A 19,326-nucleotide genomic window follows, 5' to 3' on the forward strand; every position below is an offset into this window, starting at 1 on the left:
GCGAAAAGACACGCTTTTTCACTTGCTTCGATTTTCACTTCGCTTGGAACTGTATACTATGCTTTACGGTAAAACGAGAAATGTTCACCGATATCATGGGAAAACAGGCCAATTTTTGTGTAGTGTGTAGTTCGGTATTTTACTTTACCGAGAATTTATTTTGGAATTAAGTGTGTACGTCTAGTACTCTGCAAAATATTTCACTCATTATTAAGATGAAATTAGTAATCATCGATTCTGCTCAAAAACAATTTTCTTGTCTGAAACAACATATTTGTTCATGAAAATATATTCGCTGTGCTCAGATTGAGAAGAAGAATTCAGTAAATACATTTCTATAAACAGAACCTCGCTTTTGGGCTCAAAAACTGCTTCCGGAAATGAGCTCTCCGACGAAAAGTTAATGACTGCTAGTTTCCCGTTAATGTATTGACCAAACTCGTGATTTCAGTCATGACCTTGAAATGCGGTCAGGCATATACAGCAAAGTTTCGTTAATTGGTGGTTCGTTAATTGGGCGGTTCGTTAATTGGGTGTTCGCTAATTGGGCTATGTGACAACTTGAATGTCAAAATTGTATGGAATTTTCGAGTTTAGAAATTTCTAACAACTGTCAGTCGGCCCAATTAGCGAATCAGCTAGAGTGCAGTCGTGGCCCAATTAACGAATTCAGGCTGTATTAATATTTTTTGAAACGATGATTCTACAATTGATGCAGGGACGATAAGGGAAAGTAATGAAGAAGGATTTTTTAGGGAATGAAGGGGAAAGAGTGGCAAGGAAGGGGGGGGGAGGGTAATAGGTAACTATGCTTAACAAGTTGTCGTTGTGACTCTTTTGTCCAATGCTGGAAGGTGCATGGGTCGAACCAAGCTATAATCAGAGATTATAACCAGATTTGAACCCACAACACTTGCCAGGGCGTGTGGCTCGCTGGTACCCGTAAACCTTTGAACCATAGAGGCGCTGGACAAAAGAAGTCTGCACAACCCCCCTTATTAACCATAGCGACATGGGTTGGGCTATTTTTAGTCACAAATTGTTCCTCCACCTACTGTAGAAACCACCGACCGAGAAGTTTTAATCTAACTTGTTAATGTATTTCCGAAGCTGTGTGTTTAGGGGTGTCCAAATTTTTTCGAATAAGCCTTAAAGCCCTGCTTGACAATCAGATAGAGGGTCTATCACCAATGCCAGTTCAGCCGTGTTCCCTGTCACACTGTGACGAAGTACTCGCCATGTTGGTGCAGAGAAGGCGTCGTTCTGATTTTGGAGAGTCGCTTGGGAGCAACACGAGACGACGTTGGTGTCCCATTCCCATCATCGTCTGTTCGAGTCTCCGACCGGGAAGATTATCCATACGCCTCTCCACACTCCCTTTTGGTGAACTCAGGATAAGCGAAGAGAATGAAGGTCCTCCGTTCAGCAAGTCGTTGTCGAGGTTGAAGATTTCTTCCTGCTTCGTTCGACGCAATTGAGTCCTCTTCCATTGGTTTTGGCTCTGTGGGGCAGCAGGTGTCTTGAAGTTTAGAATAAATAATAATAATGTTGAAAGTGTGCAGTTGAAGTTTGAAAGTGATGCGACGGATGCGACTGCATCACATGCACATCAGAATTGTGATTTGACTGTGATAAAACTGCGATATAATGAAATCACTGTAGTAAGATATATACATTGGCATTAGGTCAAATATTCCAGATTTAGCTGCCAGGTATTGTCAATTGCAAGGAAAATTGTACCATCCAAAGTGCGATATCGCTCATAAAAGTGCTATTTTGCATTAAATCGTTTCGGTATCTTCGGCGCACTTATTGCTTGGAAGATAACGAAAAAGTGCGCCGAAGATACCGAAACGATTTAAGGCAAAATAGCACTTTTATGAGCGATATCGCACTTTGGATGGTACAATTTTCCTTGAAATTGACAATAATACGTATTTAAATAAACATTGAGTAAGAAAACGATCGTCTTGTATGGTAACTTTTTATTCGAAATAGTCAGCACAACGTTGAATCGCTGCCCCTTTTTTATTGACTACTCCCTCGTCTGTCATGCACACAAAAGAACAAACTGTCAAACTACCGCGCAACAAAATCGGCAAGATCTGAATCTGTCATCGTTCGGCTTTCTTTTGTGATCTTTCATTCGTTCGTTCGTGGTCCTTCGTATTCGTTGCTCAACTTTCAATAATTATTGTTCAGCACACGGCTGATTCGTGGCCATTGAAAAAGAACAAGATAAGTTGAATACCCTTGCCGTCTGGAACATATAACCGGTACAGTGAAAAAATTACAACTTGATAAGGAACCGAATAAGAGTAATCTCTGTTTCTTTACCACACGCCTAGCAGACAGCGATCGGGGGGCGTTTTTCATCTCCGGCTAATCTCCAGCATCTTTCCATCCACGCAACAACCAACCCGGCGCGGCGACCGTACTAGACGGAAGTAAAATGTATGCCTACAGTGGGATATGCAGCACGGTTGTGCTGCTGCTGCTAGCAGCGCTAGCATCCGCCCACGAAGAGGACACCCAAAGCGTTCTGCTGACAAAGGACAACTTCCAGTCGGAACTGGAGACCAGCAATTACTTTGTGATGTTCTTTGCACCCTGGTAAGTGATTGTGTTTTTGATGGCATGTTTCCGCTTACCGGCGCAGCCGGTAGAGTTATTTTTGCTGCCCCGTCCGTTGTTGACACCTAGTACAGGCATAGTTTATTCGACAGGTTGATGGGAGCGAGAAATTATACGGTATTTTTAGATTCACGCGTGCTCGCGGTAGTTATTTTTTAATTTTCCTCTGAATGTGACCCATACAAGTGGGTCCTATGTTTTTTCTTCTGTTGATGTGACTGATTTCACAGGAAGCGACATGGTCATATCAACCATCAAACGCAATATTCATTCGTTGCATATCTTCGTTTCGTTTTCTTATCTTTTCGAAAAGATGAAGTGACATTTTTTGTTGTCTTTTCTTTCTGTTTCATCATGACTGTGCTTATCAGTAGAATGAGTATGTAGCACATCAGTAGTAATCAGTAATGAGACAATGTTTTTTGTTACTTGCCGAAGACAAGTAACACATTTACCGTACAGAAATGTCGTCATGCTTTGGAAAGCTGCAAAAATTGTGATCTATTTTATTTTTGACTATTTTTTATGAATGTCATATGACGAAAACAAAGCTAGAATGTCAAACTGGTTTCGTGGCATGTGACACAGATGAAAAAATGCATAGGATTGAACATAATACTTCATCAGAGATATTTACTGACATTAGACGTTCTCTAATGAGAAAGGAAGTGATCTACTGATCTACAAATCAGATTTGCATCAGCATAATTATTAGCGCAATTTTTAATGTCAGTTTGTCCGTTAACAGCAGGCCTGTTGTGTTAGTAATTATTCAAGCGAAATATACGGTTAAACACATTGAATACGATTAGCGGTGTATGTCGATTTGTTTTTTGAATTTGCACGACTCATTTTTACGCTGCGCTTTCTTATCGGATTCGTTGCAATTTAGTAATTAGCATAAAATTGAAGCAATAATTGGTGATTTGCCGTTTGACTACACACAACGATTCTGCCTGTTCGAGTCATTTTGAAAGTTAGCTTAACATTACCGTCTCGTTTCACTCGAATTGTTATCAAGAACCATTTTTACTGGGCTGTCATTCGACATCCTTATGACATGCCTTTTTACCAAATTTTTCGTATGTTTAGTCGTCCATTATGTATTATGCAACTCGATTCCCAGGCAAGCATCGTACCGTAAAGCTTTGGTACTCTGGGCCGACCGGTACTGGCAGGACCTTTTTGACCTGTTTTCGGTTTATCCTCAAACGAGTTATCCTATATTGGTAATTGCTATTCCATTTTTGTATTTGTGATTCGAGCGGCCTCCCTGCCGATTTTGTTCACTCCTTTCACCATGTCCGAACCATTTCCGCCTGTGCTCCCGAATCACTATTTCTATCATCAGCCATATATTCAACTTTGCATGTGGATCAAGCGGTCGTAGGCTGGCGCTCATAACACCAAGAAATAGGGGCGACATATTGTAAGATCGTAGCAATCATAGAAATGAACATAATGACAAGTTACTTCTACTCAGACTCCCGTTGTATCAAGACACGTTTCTACAAATTTAACGAGGATAAAAAAAAACCAAAACTCGAAGCTGACCTGAAGCTGGAAGCAAAAGTTAACAAGAAAATGGCATGCCCAATGGCAAATGAAAAAAACAGCAAATAAATTTTTCAACAAAATAAAATTTCTGAGAAGCTTTAGAGTGCTAGACGTAAAGTTAACATAAAAAGGAGAACTTCGAGGATCAGTAGCTATCCTGCGGTACATAAAACAAAATCGGTTCCTAAAGTGGAATGGCAGAAGACAATAACAAATCTTTGGTGAATAGGTGCTGGGCGACCTTCCGATCTTGTAACATTGGGCAAACCCAAGTTAAAATTACAACATTTATGGAATGTATTCTAAGGTTTAATTTCAGAACATATTTTGAAAATGCAGGACCTTATTTAGGTCAGGTAAACCCACTTGTCCCTCCATTCGTTGAGAACGCTGACGGTTCGGTATCCGTACGTTGGGAAAAATGGAGAGAACAATTTGAAGCTTACTTGGCGTGGAAAGAAGTCAACGATTACACATCCTGTAAACTTACCCACAAAGAAGGTAAATTCCACTGGGAAACATCAAAAAACATTTGATAAAATTAAAGAGATTTTGCTTAGAAATGAAAGTCTTGGATATTGTAATCCAGAATATGAAACGTACGTGATAGTAGATGGAAGTCCAGTTGGGCTTGGAGCAGTATTGGCTCAAAGCAATACGGAAGGCCTATTCCGAATCGTCTGTTTCGCTTCTAAAACCCTCACTGCTACAGAAAAATATATGCTCAAACTGAGAAAGAGGCGTTAGCGTTAATTTGGGGATGTGAAAAGTTTTACTATTATCTTTATGGTAAAACATTTTGGGCTAGTATTCAGATCACAAACCACTCGTTTCTATTTGTGTGTGTGTGTGTTAATCAGCTCCAGGCCGTGGTTTCCTCTGCTGTACGAAGAAGTCGTCTCCATTCTACTCGGTCCATGGCCGCAATTCGCCAGCCACGTAGTCTACGTAGGGTCCGCAGGTCGCCTTCCACTTGATCGATCCATCTTGCTCGCTGCGCGCCCCGTCGTCTCGTTCCAGTCGGATCGTTATTGAGAACTTTTTTAACCGGGCAGTCGTCCGACATCCTCACGACATGCCCAGCCCATCGCAGGCGACCGATTTTTGCGGTGGCAGCGATGGGTCGTTCCCTAAGCAGCTGATGCAATTCATGGTTCATTCGCCTCCTCCACGTTCCGTCTTCCATCTGCACTCCGCCGTAGATGGTGCGCAACACCTTCCGTTCGAAAACACTAAGGGCGCGTTGGTCCTCCACGAGCATAGTCCATGTCTCATGGCCGTAAAGGACTACCGGTCTAATCAGCGTCTTGTAGATTGTTAACTTCGTGCGGTGGCGAATTTTGTTCGATCGCAGCGTCCTACGGAGTCCAAAGTAGACACGATTTCCTGCCATAATGCGTCTTTGTATTTCTCTACTGGTGTCGTTGTCTGCGGTAACCAGTGAGCCCAGATACACGAACTCTTCTACCACCTCGATTTCATCACCGTCTAAATGAATTCGGGGAGGGAGGTCAGTATTCACTTCTTTAGAACCTCTTCCTTTCATGTATTTTGTTTTCGATACGGTAATGACAAGTCCTATCCGTTTGGCTTCAGCTTTCAGTCCGATGTACGTTTCCGCCATCTTCTCAAAGGTACGTGTAATGATGTCAACGTCGTCAGCGAAACCAAGAAGCTGGACGGACTTCGTGAATATCGTGCCACTCGTGTCTATACCCTATCTTCTTATCACACCCTCCAAAGCGATGTTAAACAGCAAACATGAAAGCCCATCACCTTGCCGTAACCCTCTTCGAGATCCAAAGGGACTCGAGACTGCCCCTGATACTCGAACAACACACATTACTCGATCCATCGTCGCCTTGACCAATCGCATTAGTTTATCCGGAAATCCGTAGTAGTGCATAATCTGCCATAGCTGATCTCGATCGATCGTGTCGTACGCCGATTTGAAGTCGATGAATAAATGATGCGTGGGCACGTTGTATTCGCGACATTTCTGCAACACTTGCCGAAGCGCGAAAATCTGGTCCGTGGTGGCACGGGCACCCATGAATCCCGCTTGATATTGCCCCACGAACTCCTTTGCAAATGGTGATAGTCGACGACATAAAAGTTGGGAGAGTACCTTGTAGGCGGCGTTCAACAGTGTGATTGCGCGGTAATTGCAACAATCCAACTTGTCGCCCTTTTTGTAGATCGGACACACGATGCCTTCCGTCCACTCCTCCGGTAGTAGCTCATCCTCCCAAATCTTGACAATGACCCAGTGCAGCGCTCTAGCCAGTGCGTCACCACCGTATTTCAGCAGCTCGCCGGGTAGCTGATCAGCCCCAGCCGCTTTATTGTTCTTCAGCCGACCGATCTCTTCTGCTACCTCCTGAAGGTCAGGGGCTGGTATTCTGTCGTCTTCTGCACGTGCTCTGTTAGGTTTCGCATACAAGTTGAACCGATACGAACACATATTGTATAATAATTGACAACCCTGTGTGTTCCCACCCCAGTACTAAATTATAACAATCGTGTGCAGCATTCAGCTGACAGTTAGATATAGTGATTTGTTTGCATCAAAAACTTATTATATTCTGTACGAAGTTAGGTTAGGAATTGTAGTTAGCAGTTTTCCGCCCTATTTTCCCGATAAAAGGAAATGCAACTAGTTTATCAGTGTTCAGACAATTATAAGACTTGCCAGAACTAACATCGTGTTTACCACAGTTACTCCCGCCTGATCCAGTTAGCAATAAACCCCGTTAAGTAAACGAACTAAAAGGTGTCATCTAAAATGAAGCGAATTAGGCAATAAAACTAGTGAATAGTGATACTTACTCATAAATATCGCATTAATTGCGATCATTGAAGAATACTTACCCGATTATTCACTCGCCCAGTGTAAACTCCCGGATACTTACCAATGCCTGCATCCGCTGATCCTGAAATAGAAGATGGTAAAAGTGGTCCATAGCCCCGTATAGAATCCTGACCCAACATGCTCCAAGATCTATTGCCATACCGTCACCTCCATGTTCAGCTACATCGCTGTTAAGGTGCTCGTCATAATACTGCTTCCACCTCTCGATCACCTCACGTTCGTTCGTGAGAAGATTACCGTCTGAGTCTCGACACATATCGGCCTGCGGCACATGGCCTTTGCGCGAGCGGTTTAACTTCTCGTAGAACCTCCGTTTATCGTTAGCACGGTACAGTTATTCCATCGCCTCGCGATCCCGATCTTCCTGTTGGCGCTTTTTCCTCCGGAAGACCGAGTTTTGCCTGTTCCGTGCTTGTTTATATCGATCCACATTCGCCCTCGTACGGTGTTGCAGCATCCTCGCACGTGCTGCATTCTTCTCCTGCACTAATTGCTCGCATTCGCCGTCGAACCAATCGTTTCTTCGGTTCGGATTCATTGTACCTAGTGCCGCTAGTGCAGTGCTACCGATGGCGGTCTTAATGCCTTTCCAACCATCTTCAAGAGTTGCTGCGCCAAGTTGCTCTTCCGTTGGTAGCGCTGCTTCCAGCTGCCGCGCGTATTCCTGGGCAACTCCGGTGACTCGTAGCTGCTCGATGTTGGGTCGCGGCGTACGACTTCGACGCGTGTTATGCACCGTCGAGAGTTTTGAGCGCATGCAAACTGCAACTAGGAAATGATCCGAATCTATATTCGCACTGCGGTAGGTGCGAACGTTTATAACATCAGAGAAGAATTTACCGTCGATTAGAATATGGTCAATTTGGTTTTCTATTCGTTGGTCTGGTGATCTCCAGGTGGCCTTATGGATATCTTTGCGGGGGAAGAAGGTACTTCGGACTACCATTCCGCGGGAAGCTGCAAAATTTACGCATCGTTGGCCGTTGTCGTTCGTTGCGGCATGCAGGCTGTTTGGCCCGATTTCCGGTCTATATATAGCTTCCCGTCCTACCTGCGCGTTCATGTCACCGATGACGATTTTCACGTCCCGTCGCGGACAGCCATCATACACCTGCTCCAGCTGCGCATAGAACGCCTCCTTCTCATCATCGGGTTTCCCTTCGTGTGGGCAATGCACATTGATGATACTGTAATTGAAGAAACGGCCCTTAACCCTCAACTTGCACATCCTTGCGTTGATCGGTTGCCAACCAATCACACGCTGGCGCATCTTTCCCAGTACTATAAAGCCGGTTCCCAGCTCGTTGGTGGTGCCACAGCTCTGGTAGAAAGTAGCCGCTCGATGCCCGCTTTTCCATACCTTCTGTCCTGTCCAGCAAAGTTCCTGCAGTGCTACGACTTCAAAGTTTCGGGGATGTAATTCATCATATATTATCCTATCGCAACCCGGGAAGCCGAGCGATTTGCAATTCCATGTCCCGAGTTTCCAATCGTAGTCCTTATTTCGTCGCGTGGGTCGACGCCGATTGTTCCGATCCCTATTTTCTTCTTCGTTGTTGGTAACTTTTAGTTTTCCAGGGCGGCTTGTTGGGCCTGCCCCTAACCCCCTGCCTCGCCGGAGGACCATCGTGCACAGCACTGTTTAGAGTCCCTGCTGGCATAAGGACGAGTATAATAATCAGCCGCCCCTAACATGGAGAACAGACGCTGTTTGAGCCGCACCTCCTTGGTGGACAGACGCTCGTGTTTGACGAAGCATTTCCTCTACCGCCTGCTATGGTTACCGCGCCAGTATTCGCGTCGCACCTCCTCACATCGCTATTGTCAGATTGACAACATTGCCCAGGCTACGCCGCATTTGGTATCATATGACTCGTGGAGGCGTGAGGCGGGAGCTTGTGAGGACCAGAGCTGTGTTTGACGCTCCTTCCAGGTTGTCAACTCACCATTTGAAGCCCAACCCGTTTCTATTTTTGGTGAACGAATAAAACCTTCTCCTCGAATTGTGCGATGGAAATTGCGATTGATGTCATATGACCTTAAGATAATGCACCGGCCAGGAAAAGGTAACATCGCGGATCCACTATCTCGACTATGTCAAAGTATTCCAAACCATGAAACAAACTTTGCGGAAGAAGCAGGAAGAATTATCAGACTTTTTATTGAAGATAATTACTCTATTACTATTACTATTAGACATTATGCAGGCCCCCAGATAACACAAAATCGTAATAGAAAGTTCACATTAAATCGTTTTCATGTCAATTTCATATTGGAGTTGTGAAATGATTAGAGTATGTCAAATCGAAGTGAACAATAAGTTGTTTTGCAGTCGTGCGTGTCTTCATATACAATTCATGACTGTGAATTATAAATCAGGATAGACAATTGCAATATTTGATTATATCTATATCATATATTCAGTAGTATTTAGTTGCGTGTTATAAAAACTGCGCAAAATAGAATTACAAATAGTTGTCAAAATTTTCGCACGTATATCGCCTCCACTTTGGTACATATATGCTCTTATATGGCGTGAAATATAACTTTTTCGTTCAGATATGATTTCGTATACCTCAGTTGCAATCGAGATATACAAACCAAATGGTTTACTGGGCCACTAGTGAAGATGAAGAACTTCAGGAACTAATCAAATGGCCGAAAACTTTTCTACGTTATAAAAAGCTGGCGAATAGTTTAACTACAGATAAAAGAATAGTTTTAAAATACCAAAGAATTATTATTTCCCGAAACTTGCAAAAGCAGGCTCTAATTTTAGCACATCAGTCTCATTTAGGCATATCATCAATGAAACGCAGACTGAGAACAAAAGTTTGGTGGAATGGAATGAATAGGATGATCGAAAATTTCGTTGAAGATTGTCCCGGATGCACATTGGTGTCTACTTCGATTACACATTCCATTGTACGTACCGAAATTCCCGGAAGACCATGGATAAAAGTTACCGTAGACTTTATGCAAATTCCTGGAGGAAATCATTTGCTCGGCACAGGCTTCTCCTGGTTGCTAGGGTGTTCAGTACAATTAACTCGCATCAGGCGCACTTCGTATCTTGGTAGCTGGAGCGGGTTGTTCCAAGGCAGGCGACGGAGGGCGAATCGAATGAGCTTGCGTTGTATTCTCTCTAACCGATCAACGCAGTTGAGATAATGGGGATTCCAGACCGCCGAGCAATATTCCAGCGCCGAACGGACAAGCGCGCAGTACAAATTCTCCAAGCAATGTACATCGGTGAAGCTTTTCGCAGTCCTTATGATTAGGCCAAGACTGCGGGATGCTTTAGCAACGATGTAGCTGACGTGCTGCTTGTTGTAGGTCAGCTGAGAATCAAGGAGGGCTCCCAGGTCCTTGATGCAAAACTCTCTTTTAATGAATTCCCCGCCTAGATGATAGTTGAAAAGGATTTGCCGTTTTTTCCTGGAGAACGACACAACTGAACACATGCTAATGTTTAACACCGTTCTATTTTCGTTACACCATCTACAAAAGCTCTCCAGTTGCTGTTGTAAAAAACACGGTATCTTCCACTTTTTTTACCTCGAGATAGATCCTAAAGTGATCATCAGCAAAGGAAAGCCTGGGTCCTCGTAGCAAAAAGTTTACATAGTTGAAGTATAGCACGAAGATGAGCGAAGTAGTTTTTTGTGGCGCTGCTCGCGGGGGACATACGCACTCTTGTCATGATTAAGCGGAAGGTGCGAGGGACGGTATTTGGTAGATCTACCAATTGAAAGCGGAAAGTGGCAGAGGCATATGAATCACGAGCGACAAGCACTGCTTTCCATCGTACATCCTACAAGTCGGTAAGCTACAGTGGGCTGGACAAGTCGTAAGGATGCCGGACTTCTGTGTGGCTTCTGAGACGCTTGGGAAATTGGCGACGTGAATCAGCTCTAGTTAACCCAGCTGTATGCTGACGACGACGCTACATAATCGGGGACAAGCCATCCGAATCCGGGACGTTTGCTCAACCTACCCTGAATGGAGATGTTAAATAACATGTAGTAGTCTATCCCCTTGCCGCAACCCTCTGCGCGATTCGAAAGGACTCGAGAGTGCCTTCGAAACACGCACTAAGCACATCACTCGCTCCGCTCCATTGTAGCTTTGATCAGTCGCTCGCGGTAGTTTGTTCAGAAACCCCATCTCGTGCGTTATCTGGTATAGTGGCGTTCGCGCTCGGCTGTAGCCTGTGCTGTCCTGGAATTCACAAAAAAGATGAGTCATGGACGCGTTGTAATCTCGAAATTTCTAAAGGATTTGTCGGAAAGCGAAAATTTGATCCATAGTAGCAAGGGCCTCCATAAAACCCGCCTGATACTGCCGTGCGAAACTTCTTGCTTTTGGGGTTAGACGACGTTATAAAATCAGAGAGAACACTTGATAGGTGGCGTTCGTAGCAGCGCTTCATTCCAAGGCTTGAGGGTTGGTACCGCGTAGTCTCCAGCCTCTTACTGTCTCTTTGTCGGTTCGTGAGCTGACAGCTTCTGAACTTTGGTCGTAGGGATGGAGAATACTGTTCCGCCATGCGGTTCAGGATTTTGTTGCGAATAGCCGTTAGTTGATCCGCGATAAGTATAGTGGATATATGGATCACTTGACGTGATTGCGATGCTAGAGGCATCCGGCGTCGCATCTGAGATACAGCTTAGTGCCGCCTTTTCTGTACATTGGAGAGCCGCTTGAGCGCAATACGGGACGACGTTGGCACGCTATCGTCGTCTGCCCGTGTCGCCTGTTGGGTAGATTGTCTATACGGCTCTCCACATTCCCTTTTGGTGAACTCAGAATCAACAAAGAAACTGAAGGTCCTCTCTGGAGGCTGTCGAGGTTAAAGTTTTCCACCAGGTCTTCTTCCTTAGTTTGAACCATAAAAAGTCCTAGCCTGTCCTAGCTTCAAGTTATCCGATTTCCACTAGGGAACGTATGGTACCACGAGGACAGAGGGCTAGGAGTTGCTGAAGACAGCCTCTATAGCTGTATATATAAGATAGACCGTGAGGTTCTAACGGCGCGCGTTATCCAGCCATGCTTTAGACTCCGGACCATGCGAGGAACTTGCGAATCGATCGTGTGCAGAAAAGGTTACGTCTGGCATTGAGGGACTTTCCATGGTGTGGTACCAACAATTTATTCGTCTGCTTGGACTGGACATACTTCAACGTTTGTAGCCTGCCGAAATACGGCCACCTAATCAGTCCGCTATTCGCTCCCCAAATCTCTGAAGCAAGTGACTTAAGCGCCACCTCGTGAGAGGGTCACTTGCCACGTTCAGGCTTGCCCGGCCAGAAACTCCGCCTCAGGGCGGGTCAGTTAAATAATCTCAAAAGGGGGGAAACAAAACAGCAGACGCAATCCGCCAAAGGTACTCAGTCTACGAACGATAATGTCTCTAAAACCTCAGAAGTTCCTTAAAAATCCCTACTATCAGAAACCGACTCGTATTTCTCATCACCGGCCAAAACTCTGTACGAACAGATCACTGACCAGCTTCGAAAGTCCGAGTGCGGGGACTGTTTTCCCAGGCAGTCCAACCTGGAGTACTAAATCACCAAAATCAAACAAACTAAGACGAACGCGAGACGTGAGACACCTTTAGACTATTTAAACCGCATCAAACATCACTCCATTAGTAGAATTAACGAAACAAAATCTATGAATTTTACAATTTTTATTCTACGTCTAACATGCTTTCTATACCTAGGATTTTTGTTGAACTACTCTAATATTTCTTACGGCACCATAATTGCGTGGGTGGAGAATTCTAATGCGCCTACATCTATACTTTTAGCACGACCTAACGCTCTAAATTCTTCACTATAATTGGCTTGGCTCGCGAGCTTTAATACGCTATGATGGTGTGTGTTGGCTCACTGTAGCGCTTTAGCGCATCACCCTGCGCAGGGATTTTATAGCGTACTCACAGGTTTAGCGAAGATTCCCACTACTCCACGGCGATGCTGCAATCCGGGTACCGCAGCTACAGTGAATCACCGCCAAAGGCGGTTTATGTGCTGGACTGCACTATGCTGGCTCCAAAACAAAATGGCGTCTACCTCAGCATATGCCGGCTAGTCCAACCTATAGTTACTATATATATAGTTCGGCGGATAGAAAACCAGGCGAATTGGCATCCCTGATTTATGAAATTAAATTTGAAATTATGGTGAAATGTGCAGGTTTTTACGAAAAATAATCACTGGCGGGTGTTGAAAATGACTAGTTTTATGAAAATAAAGTGTATTTTTTTAACATTACTCCTGCATTTTGGATTTTGAAAAGCTTTTGGCTCCGCTTTTGACGTTTATTTGGCTCCCGATTTTCTATCCGCCGAACTATATATATAGTAACTATAGTCCAACCAGCGGTTTTATGTGCTGCACGGGCCGATTAATCCAATCGGCGGCGGTTTGGTTTAGCGGGAGCCGATTATTCCAATCGGCGACGGTTTAGCGGTGCCAGAATCCCCGATTCTAGCCGAAAGTGGGTCGAAGAGTGTGCGGCAGGAGGGGGGATGAGCTTTGCTGGCGGTGTGGTTGGTAGCTTTTCGCCGAGCGCTAAAAAAAAGTTGAAACAATCCAACACAAAAAGCCGTCGAACGGCTGTTCAACGCGGTGAGCCAACTATTCGAATAGCTAAGTTTTAAATTTTTAAATACCTTTGATGTTCTCCACACTTGCTAGCAAAGTCTCCACCACGTAGCTAATCCTGTCTGCGCTATCTAACTATTTAATGAAAGAACATTTAACAAAGCTAACTAACCTAAAGATAACTCACTATTAGCACAAACCTCGTTTAAAGTCGCGAAACACAAAACACACACTCTGACTTGCTCCACTGATCAGATAGAAATGATCGAAGCGAGATTTGAAATACCCTCAGATAGGAACGAGGTTTTTAAATTTGAAAGCGGAATTTTGTAACGAACTTCTGCGACCAATTCAAACGCGAACAAATCTCTCTTTTTCCCTTTGGTTTTATGCATCTAACCATTTCATTTCCCAGAGTTTATTGAACTTTCTTCGGGCTAATTTGAAGAAGAACATGGCAAGCAACTCTACGCTTCGTGCTTCGAAATTTGAGTTTGCGAATAGCGAATGAGCGGCTCTAGGAAAGAGAAAACTCGGCTAACTTGTACGCAATATGCATTGCGTATGCGTAGCCAACTAGCCATAATTTCTAGTGGAACATGCTTTAATCGCTAAACTTATCGAAACTACAGAAACAAACTAATTTAATGACCCTAATTGCTACACGTTGTCCAACAGAAGTTATTTATGGCCAAAGTACTAAAAGGCGAAATTAACTCAGCGGAGACCCTGTCCATGATAAACTTAGGTCTTTAGGAGTTTGTTATGGCACCGTTGTTCCTGATATTGCTGATGGGCAACAGCGTCTTGAATCTGTCTCCAATAATCCAGAACTCAAATGTACCCATTTACGGAATACATTTTTGGATTTTTGATATCCATTCGTTGTAACGATGCGTTTGTAGAATCTTGGGAATCTTGTACAGTCGAGTTTTCTCAAAGTTGTTGTAGTTTTTATCTGTTAGAATTCTCAAAAAACCACAATTTTTTCCGGTAGAAACAAAGCCCGCTCGCAGCTCGTTGGTCTCTCTACCGCTCTGGTATATACAGGCCGTAACGCCACAAACCCTCCAAACGTTTTGCGTTTGCGACAGATCTCCTGGAGTGCTACGACACCGAACATTCGGGTTTCTAGCTGTTCTAGCAGTACCCTGTTGCCACCAACAGAATTCAGCGAGCTGCAGTTCCACGTCCCAAGCATTCATTCCATGTCCTTATTTCATGGTCGTCTTGGTCCATGCCGAATGATCACAGACGAATTTCCTTGCTGGTTCGTGGTAAGACAGGTTTAGCTAGATTGCTAGATTGCTAGAGTGCTTCTCTGCAGATCTCGTTTGCTTCTTTCCTCAAGGTGTGTCCGATCCACTTCCGCCTACGTTCACGAATTTCTGTTGCTATCGGCCGTTGATGACCTTTCGCAGACCTGCAAAGGCACCCCTGGCCTTCCAGATCCGTGTGGCTATATCAGTCTTGGTACCACCATCGGGCGTTGTCTGGCTACCAAAATATTGAAAGGCGTCTACCTGCTCAACTTATTGTTCCACTACTGTGAAATTGGTGGGATTGTCCGCTATGGTTCAGAATTTCGTTGTGAAAAGAACAGTCCCTTTTGGCGAACTCAGGACTAACGAAGAGACTGACGGTCCTCCATACAACGAGTCGCTGTCGAGGTTGAGGTTTTGCTTCAACTCTTCCTCCTTCGTTCGATCTATTGCGCGCGATTCTACGGAGTCCTGCGAGTTCATTAGTTCTGGCATTGTAAGGCGGTCGAATTCATAAATTCATCCTTCGGCACGGTTCGCATGACATCTTGAATTAGGGGTTTATCCATTCATGTTTTTACGTAATAGCCATGGGTATCTATTCCAACCGTCCTCCTTAAAGGGGCTTTGAACCCTCTGCTCTGGTTCTCAGTAGTTTCAAGTTCATTCGAACATGCTTCTACAAAGATTTCTCATTTGCAGGCGGAGGATTTACACTCAACATTCGCATAAGTGCCTCCTTTCCTGTCCCTTTATGACCCCAATTTTTTGCTAGGGAATGTATCCTGAATGATACCGGAAGGAGGTGGGGATAGGACTTGCTGGAAGAGGCCCCTCTTTGGAACCTCTTTGGAATCTAATTTATAGCTGTATATTCACGTTATTTAAAAGCGTCGTACTACTGCCTTCTACGCTCCGCACTCGTTTGGTTTGCGAATCGAGCGTGTGCAGAAAAGTTTTCTACGTCTGGCATTGAGATTCACCACATGGTGTGGTACTAGCAATGTTCTTCTTATCCGGAACGCTGACGTCTACTTATAGACTGGACACACTTCAACGGTGTCAAACAGAAGTCACTTATTGCCAAAGTAGGCACCAAAACGCAAAATCGACTCAGCGAAGGAAGTCCCCGTCAAAGATAAACTTAGGTCCACCAGTTACTGTACCTTTTTATCTCAGAACAGGTACTTTTTTACAGAAGAAAAACCGAGAAATAGAAAAAACTGTTACAAATTAAGTAAAATGTTTGACCATCTTTATCAAGACCTGAGAATCAAGACTATCAACAGCTTATGAAAAACTTTTGGTTGCTAGGTTACGGTAAGACGTATGTTACCGGGGAATTTGCTACGCGGGTGCACTTTTTTGTGGCTTACTTTGATTTCTGCAAAGACCTCAATGGACTGCTCCCAATGTTCGTAGCGTTGTTGAGTTGAGGTTAGGGTTTGTCTAGCATAAAGCGGACATAAAACAGTCGTTTCAATCGTTATTAAAATATGTATCCCATTCCAGGTGTGGCCACTGCAAAAAACTCGCCCCGACCTGGTCCAAGCTGGCCGAAATCAAAAACGACGACAGTGCGGCCCAGGTGAAGATCGGCCGGGTAGACTGCACCAACGATGGTGATCTGTGCAGCGAGCAGGATGTCACCGGCTATCCGACGTTGAAGTTCTTCAAAGCCGGCGCTGCCGGCTCGGATACATCGGTTAAATATCGCGGTGCCCGCGATCTGGATGCCTTCGGTTCCTTCCTTCGGGAACAACTTGGACTCGAATCGGACGAAGACACCACCGACGAAACGGATTCCGTTGCCGAACCGCCGAAGCCCGTTTCGGTGCTGGTCGAACTGACCGACGATACCTTTGCCAAGCACATCTCGAGTGGTAAGCACTTCGTTAAGTTCTTTGCCCCTTGGTGTGGTCACTGTACCAAGTTGGCCCCCACCTGGCAGCAACTGGCCGAAACCCTACAGCACGACACCTCGATTAGCATCTCAAAGATCGACTGTACCCAGTACCGACCGATCTGTGCCGATTTCGAAGTGAAGGGCTACCCAACACTTCTGTGGATCGAAGATGGCAAAAAGATCGAAAAGTACTCCGGTGCTCGAACACACGAAGATTTGAAGGCCTTTGTGTCGAAAATGGCCGGTGGGCTTAGCGGCGAGGAAGCGGCAACCGACAAAACGATCAACGGCGCCGAAAAGGACAACACATCGGCGGTCCTACAACTGTCGGAACCGAACTTCCAGCACACCATCGAGAAGGGTGTCACTTTTGTTAAGTTCTACGCCCCCTGGTGCGGTCACTGTATGCGTCTGGCTCCGACCTGGGAACAGCTGGCGGAGAAGTTTGTCGGTTCCGATGCGGTCAAAATTGCCAAGGTGGACTGCACACTGGAGGTGAACAAGGTCCTGTGCGGCGAGCAGAAGGTGAACGGTTTCCCGTCCGTGTTCATCTACCGCAACGGGGAGGTGCTGAGCGAGTACAACGGCAATCGCTCGCTGGAGGATTTGCACGACTTCGTCACCCGGCACCTGGTCGAGCACGACGAACTGTAATTTAGTTTCGTTTGCCTCCCTCCCCCTGTGGTCGCCGCCAGCGGATGCATTTTTTGTGTAATTCAATCATATCTCGATGTTTGACGAGCAGTTTCGCTTGCAGCGCAACAAGACAAAGAACAACTTAAACGTAGAAAACATTTATGAAATTTAAATAAAAAGTGAAATCGATAAATTAACTGATAAATTAGGTTTTTTTTCCTCACTAAAGAAATTCAACAAACATCAACTGTGTTAGGTATTTTTGAACACACTTGTTATCGGACTTCGGAATAGCTCTATACTTACAACAGTAGGTTCGAAAGATTTGCACCTTACTTGTAGGATTCCTACTGTATTTTGAAACACAATAATTTAAGTATTACACAAAGAACCAATTTAATACCATTCTTCCTATAGCTTTACTTCCCGTTTAGCGAGCGTTCGCAATTTGTGTAGGCCATTCCGATGCCAAATCCGGATCCCATAATGATGGGCCATGCTCGCCGCTTGAAGAACAGCAACGAGAAGACACCACCTACGGCAAGACCGCCACCTGCAATGCAACGGGTACCACCGTAAACCGATAGTAAACAATCAATCCGAATAAGCTGAAAAATTATGTAACGGGGGGAGCGGGCACTTACCAAATTTTATCAGCGCATCGGTTAGGCACCGGTCGATTTTCCTACCGTACTGGTCTTCCGCTAAAGTTTGGGCCATTCTGGTCGTCTTCCGTTTTTGGTAATCTGCAGCGGGTGGATTAGTAGCTCGAAGAAGCAGAAAACGCTCACGCTGCTACTAGCATTGATGAAAAGGCGACTCGATCAGGGTGGAAAGGAAAAAACCTGCGAATGTTTTTAGCTGTTCCGTGCCGAGTAATGACAGGTGAAGTTCAATGAGGTTTAAAAAGGTGTGGCAGATGAAGACATTTGATGGTATTAGTAGCGAAAAATCAGAAAACGACGTCAAACTACAAAAACAAACCGCGTCGGACAATGGGGTTTGTTTTTGGAGTTTTACGTCACGCTTCATCGTGATTGGTCGATTTACGATTTCACCCACACCATGATGAAATTTCTTCATTGCACTAACACCACTTAACCAACTTTGCCACACCTGTATATATCACATTGGGTGAAGTTAACCTGATGATGATGACAGATCTCCCGGACAACCGCAATGCCGAAGAATGTCGGCTTGAATCTCTTCTGGAAATAATAGATTCCTGAAGGGAAAGGGATAATTCAGCAATGCGAGCAACGTGGCGAGCAAGGAGCAACCATTGCTTTGCCCTGGGAAAGGAGAAAAATCTTGATGAAAATGTGTAAGGGTAAACGGGGTAACAACGCCCGCCGGGGTAAAACCGCCCACCATGGTTTTACAGGGCCTTGCTCAAATTGGTGTTAAATGTTGATGACAGTCATATTACTGAATGCGTACGCAATATTTTACAATACCTTGTACAGCAATATCGTATAAACTATCGGAGAAATAAATAAAAATAGATTTTTCGTTATAATCGTTTCGTTTTTTATAACTTTGTTCCCGCAGAACTTAGGGTTTATTTTATTCAAAACGTTAAAACTTTCAGTAAATCCAACCCACATCGCTTCTCTGATCCTGTCTTCATCCGACAGTACCTAAATTAGGTAACTGTTCATGCAGTTTTGTTGAAATAAATAGTGAAATGTGTTAATGGGTCATTTGGGTGTAAAACCGCCCACAACGAACGGCGCAAGACCGTCGTGTATAATGCTAGTGCGATAAGGAGATTTTTAAAATAATTGCATAGTTTGGACCAAATGATCTCAGATTTACATAAAACAATATAAATGTGCTTAGTTTATA

At 44.5% G+C, this 19,326-nt stretch overlaps 1 protein-coding gene across 2 annotated transcripts; it reads left to right on the forward strand.

Moving 5' to 3' along the window:
- Positions 1-2,142: 2,142 nt before the first annotated feature.
- Positions 2,143-17,672, forward strand: LOC128737466 (thioredoxin domain-containing protein 5 homolog). Of its 2 annotated transcripts, none has more exons than XM_053832116.1 (3): positions 2,143-2,276; positions 2,349-2,613; positions 16,449-17,672. In XM_053832116.1, exons 2-3 carry the CDS (start codon positions 2,453-2,455, stop codon positions 17,494-17,496), a joined length of 1,209 nt encoding a protein of 402 aa, XP_053688091.1. In that variant the 5' UTR covers positions 2,143-2,276; positions 2,349-2,452; the 3' UTR covers positions 17,497-17,672. The 2 variants fall into 2 exon arrangements, with proteins under 2 accessions (XP_053688091.1, XP_053688083.1); XM_053832108.1 differs by having other exon boundaries at positions 2,352-2,613.
- The last annotated feature ends 1,654 nt before the right edge of the window (positions 17,673-19,326 follow it).

This window comes from Sabethes cyaneus, chromosome 1 (assembly GCF_943734655.1).
Source record: "Sabethes cyaneus chromosome 1, idSabCyanKW18_F2, whole genome shotgun sequence".
Lineage (NCBI taxonomy): Eukaryota > Metazoa > Arthropoda > Insecta > Diptera > Culicidae > Sabethes > Sabethes cyaneus.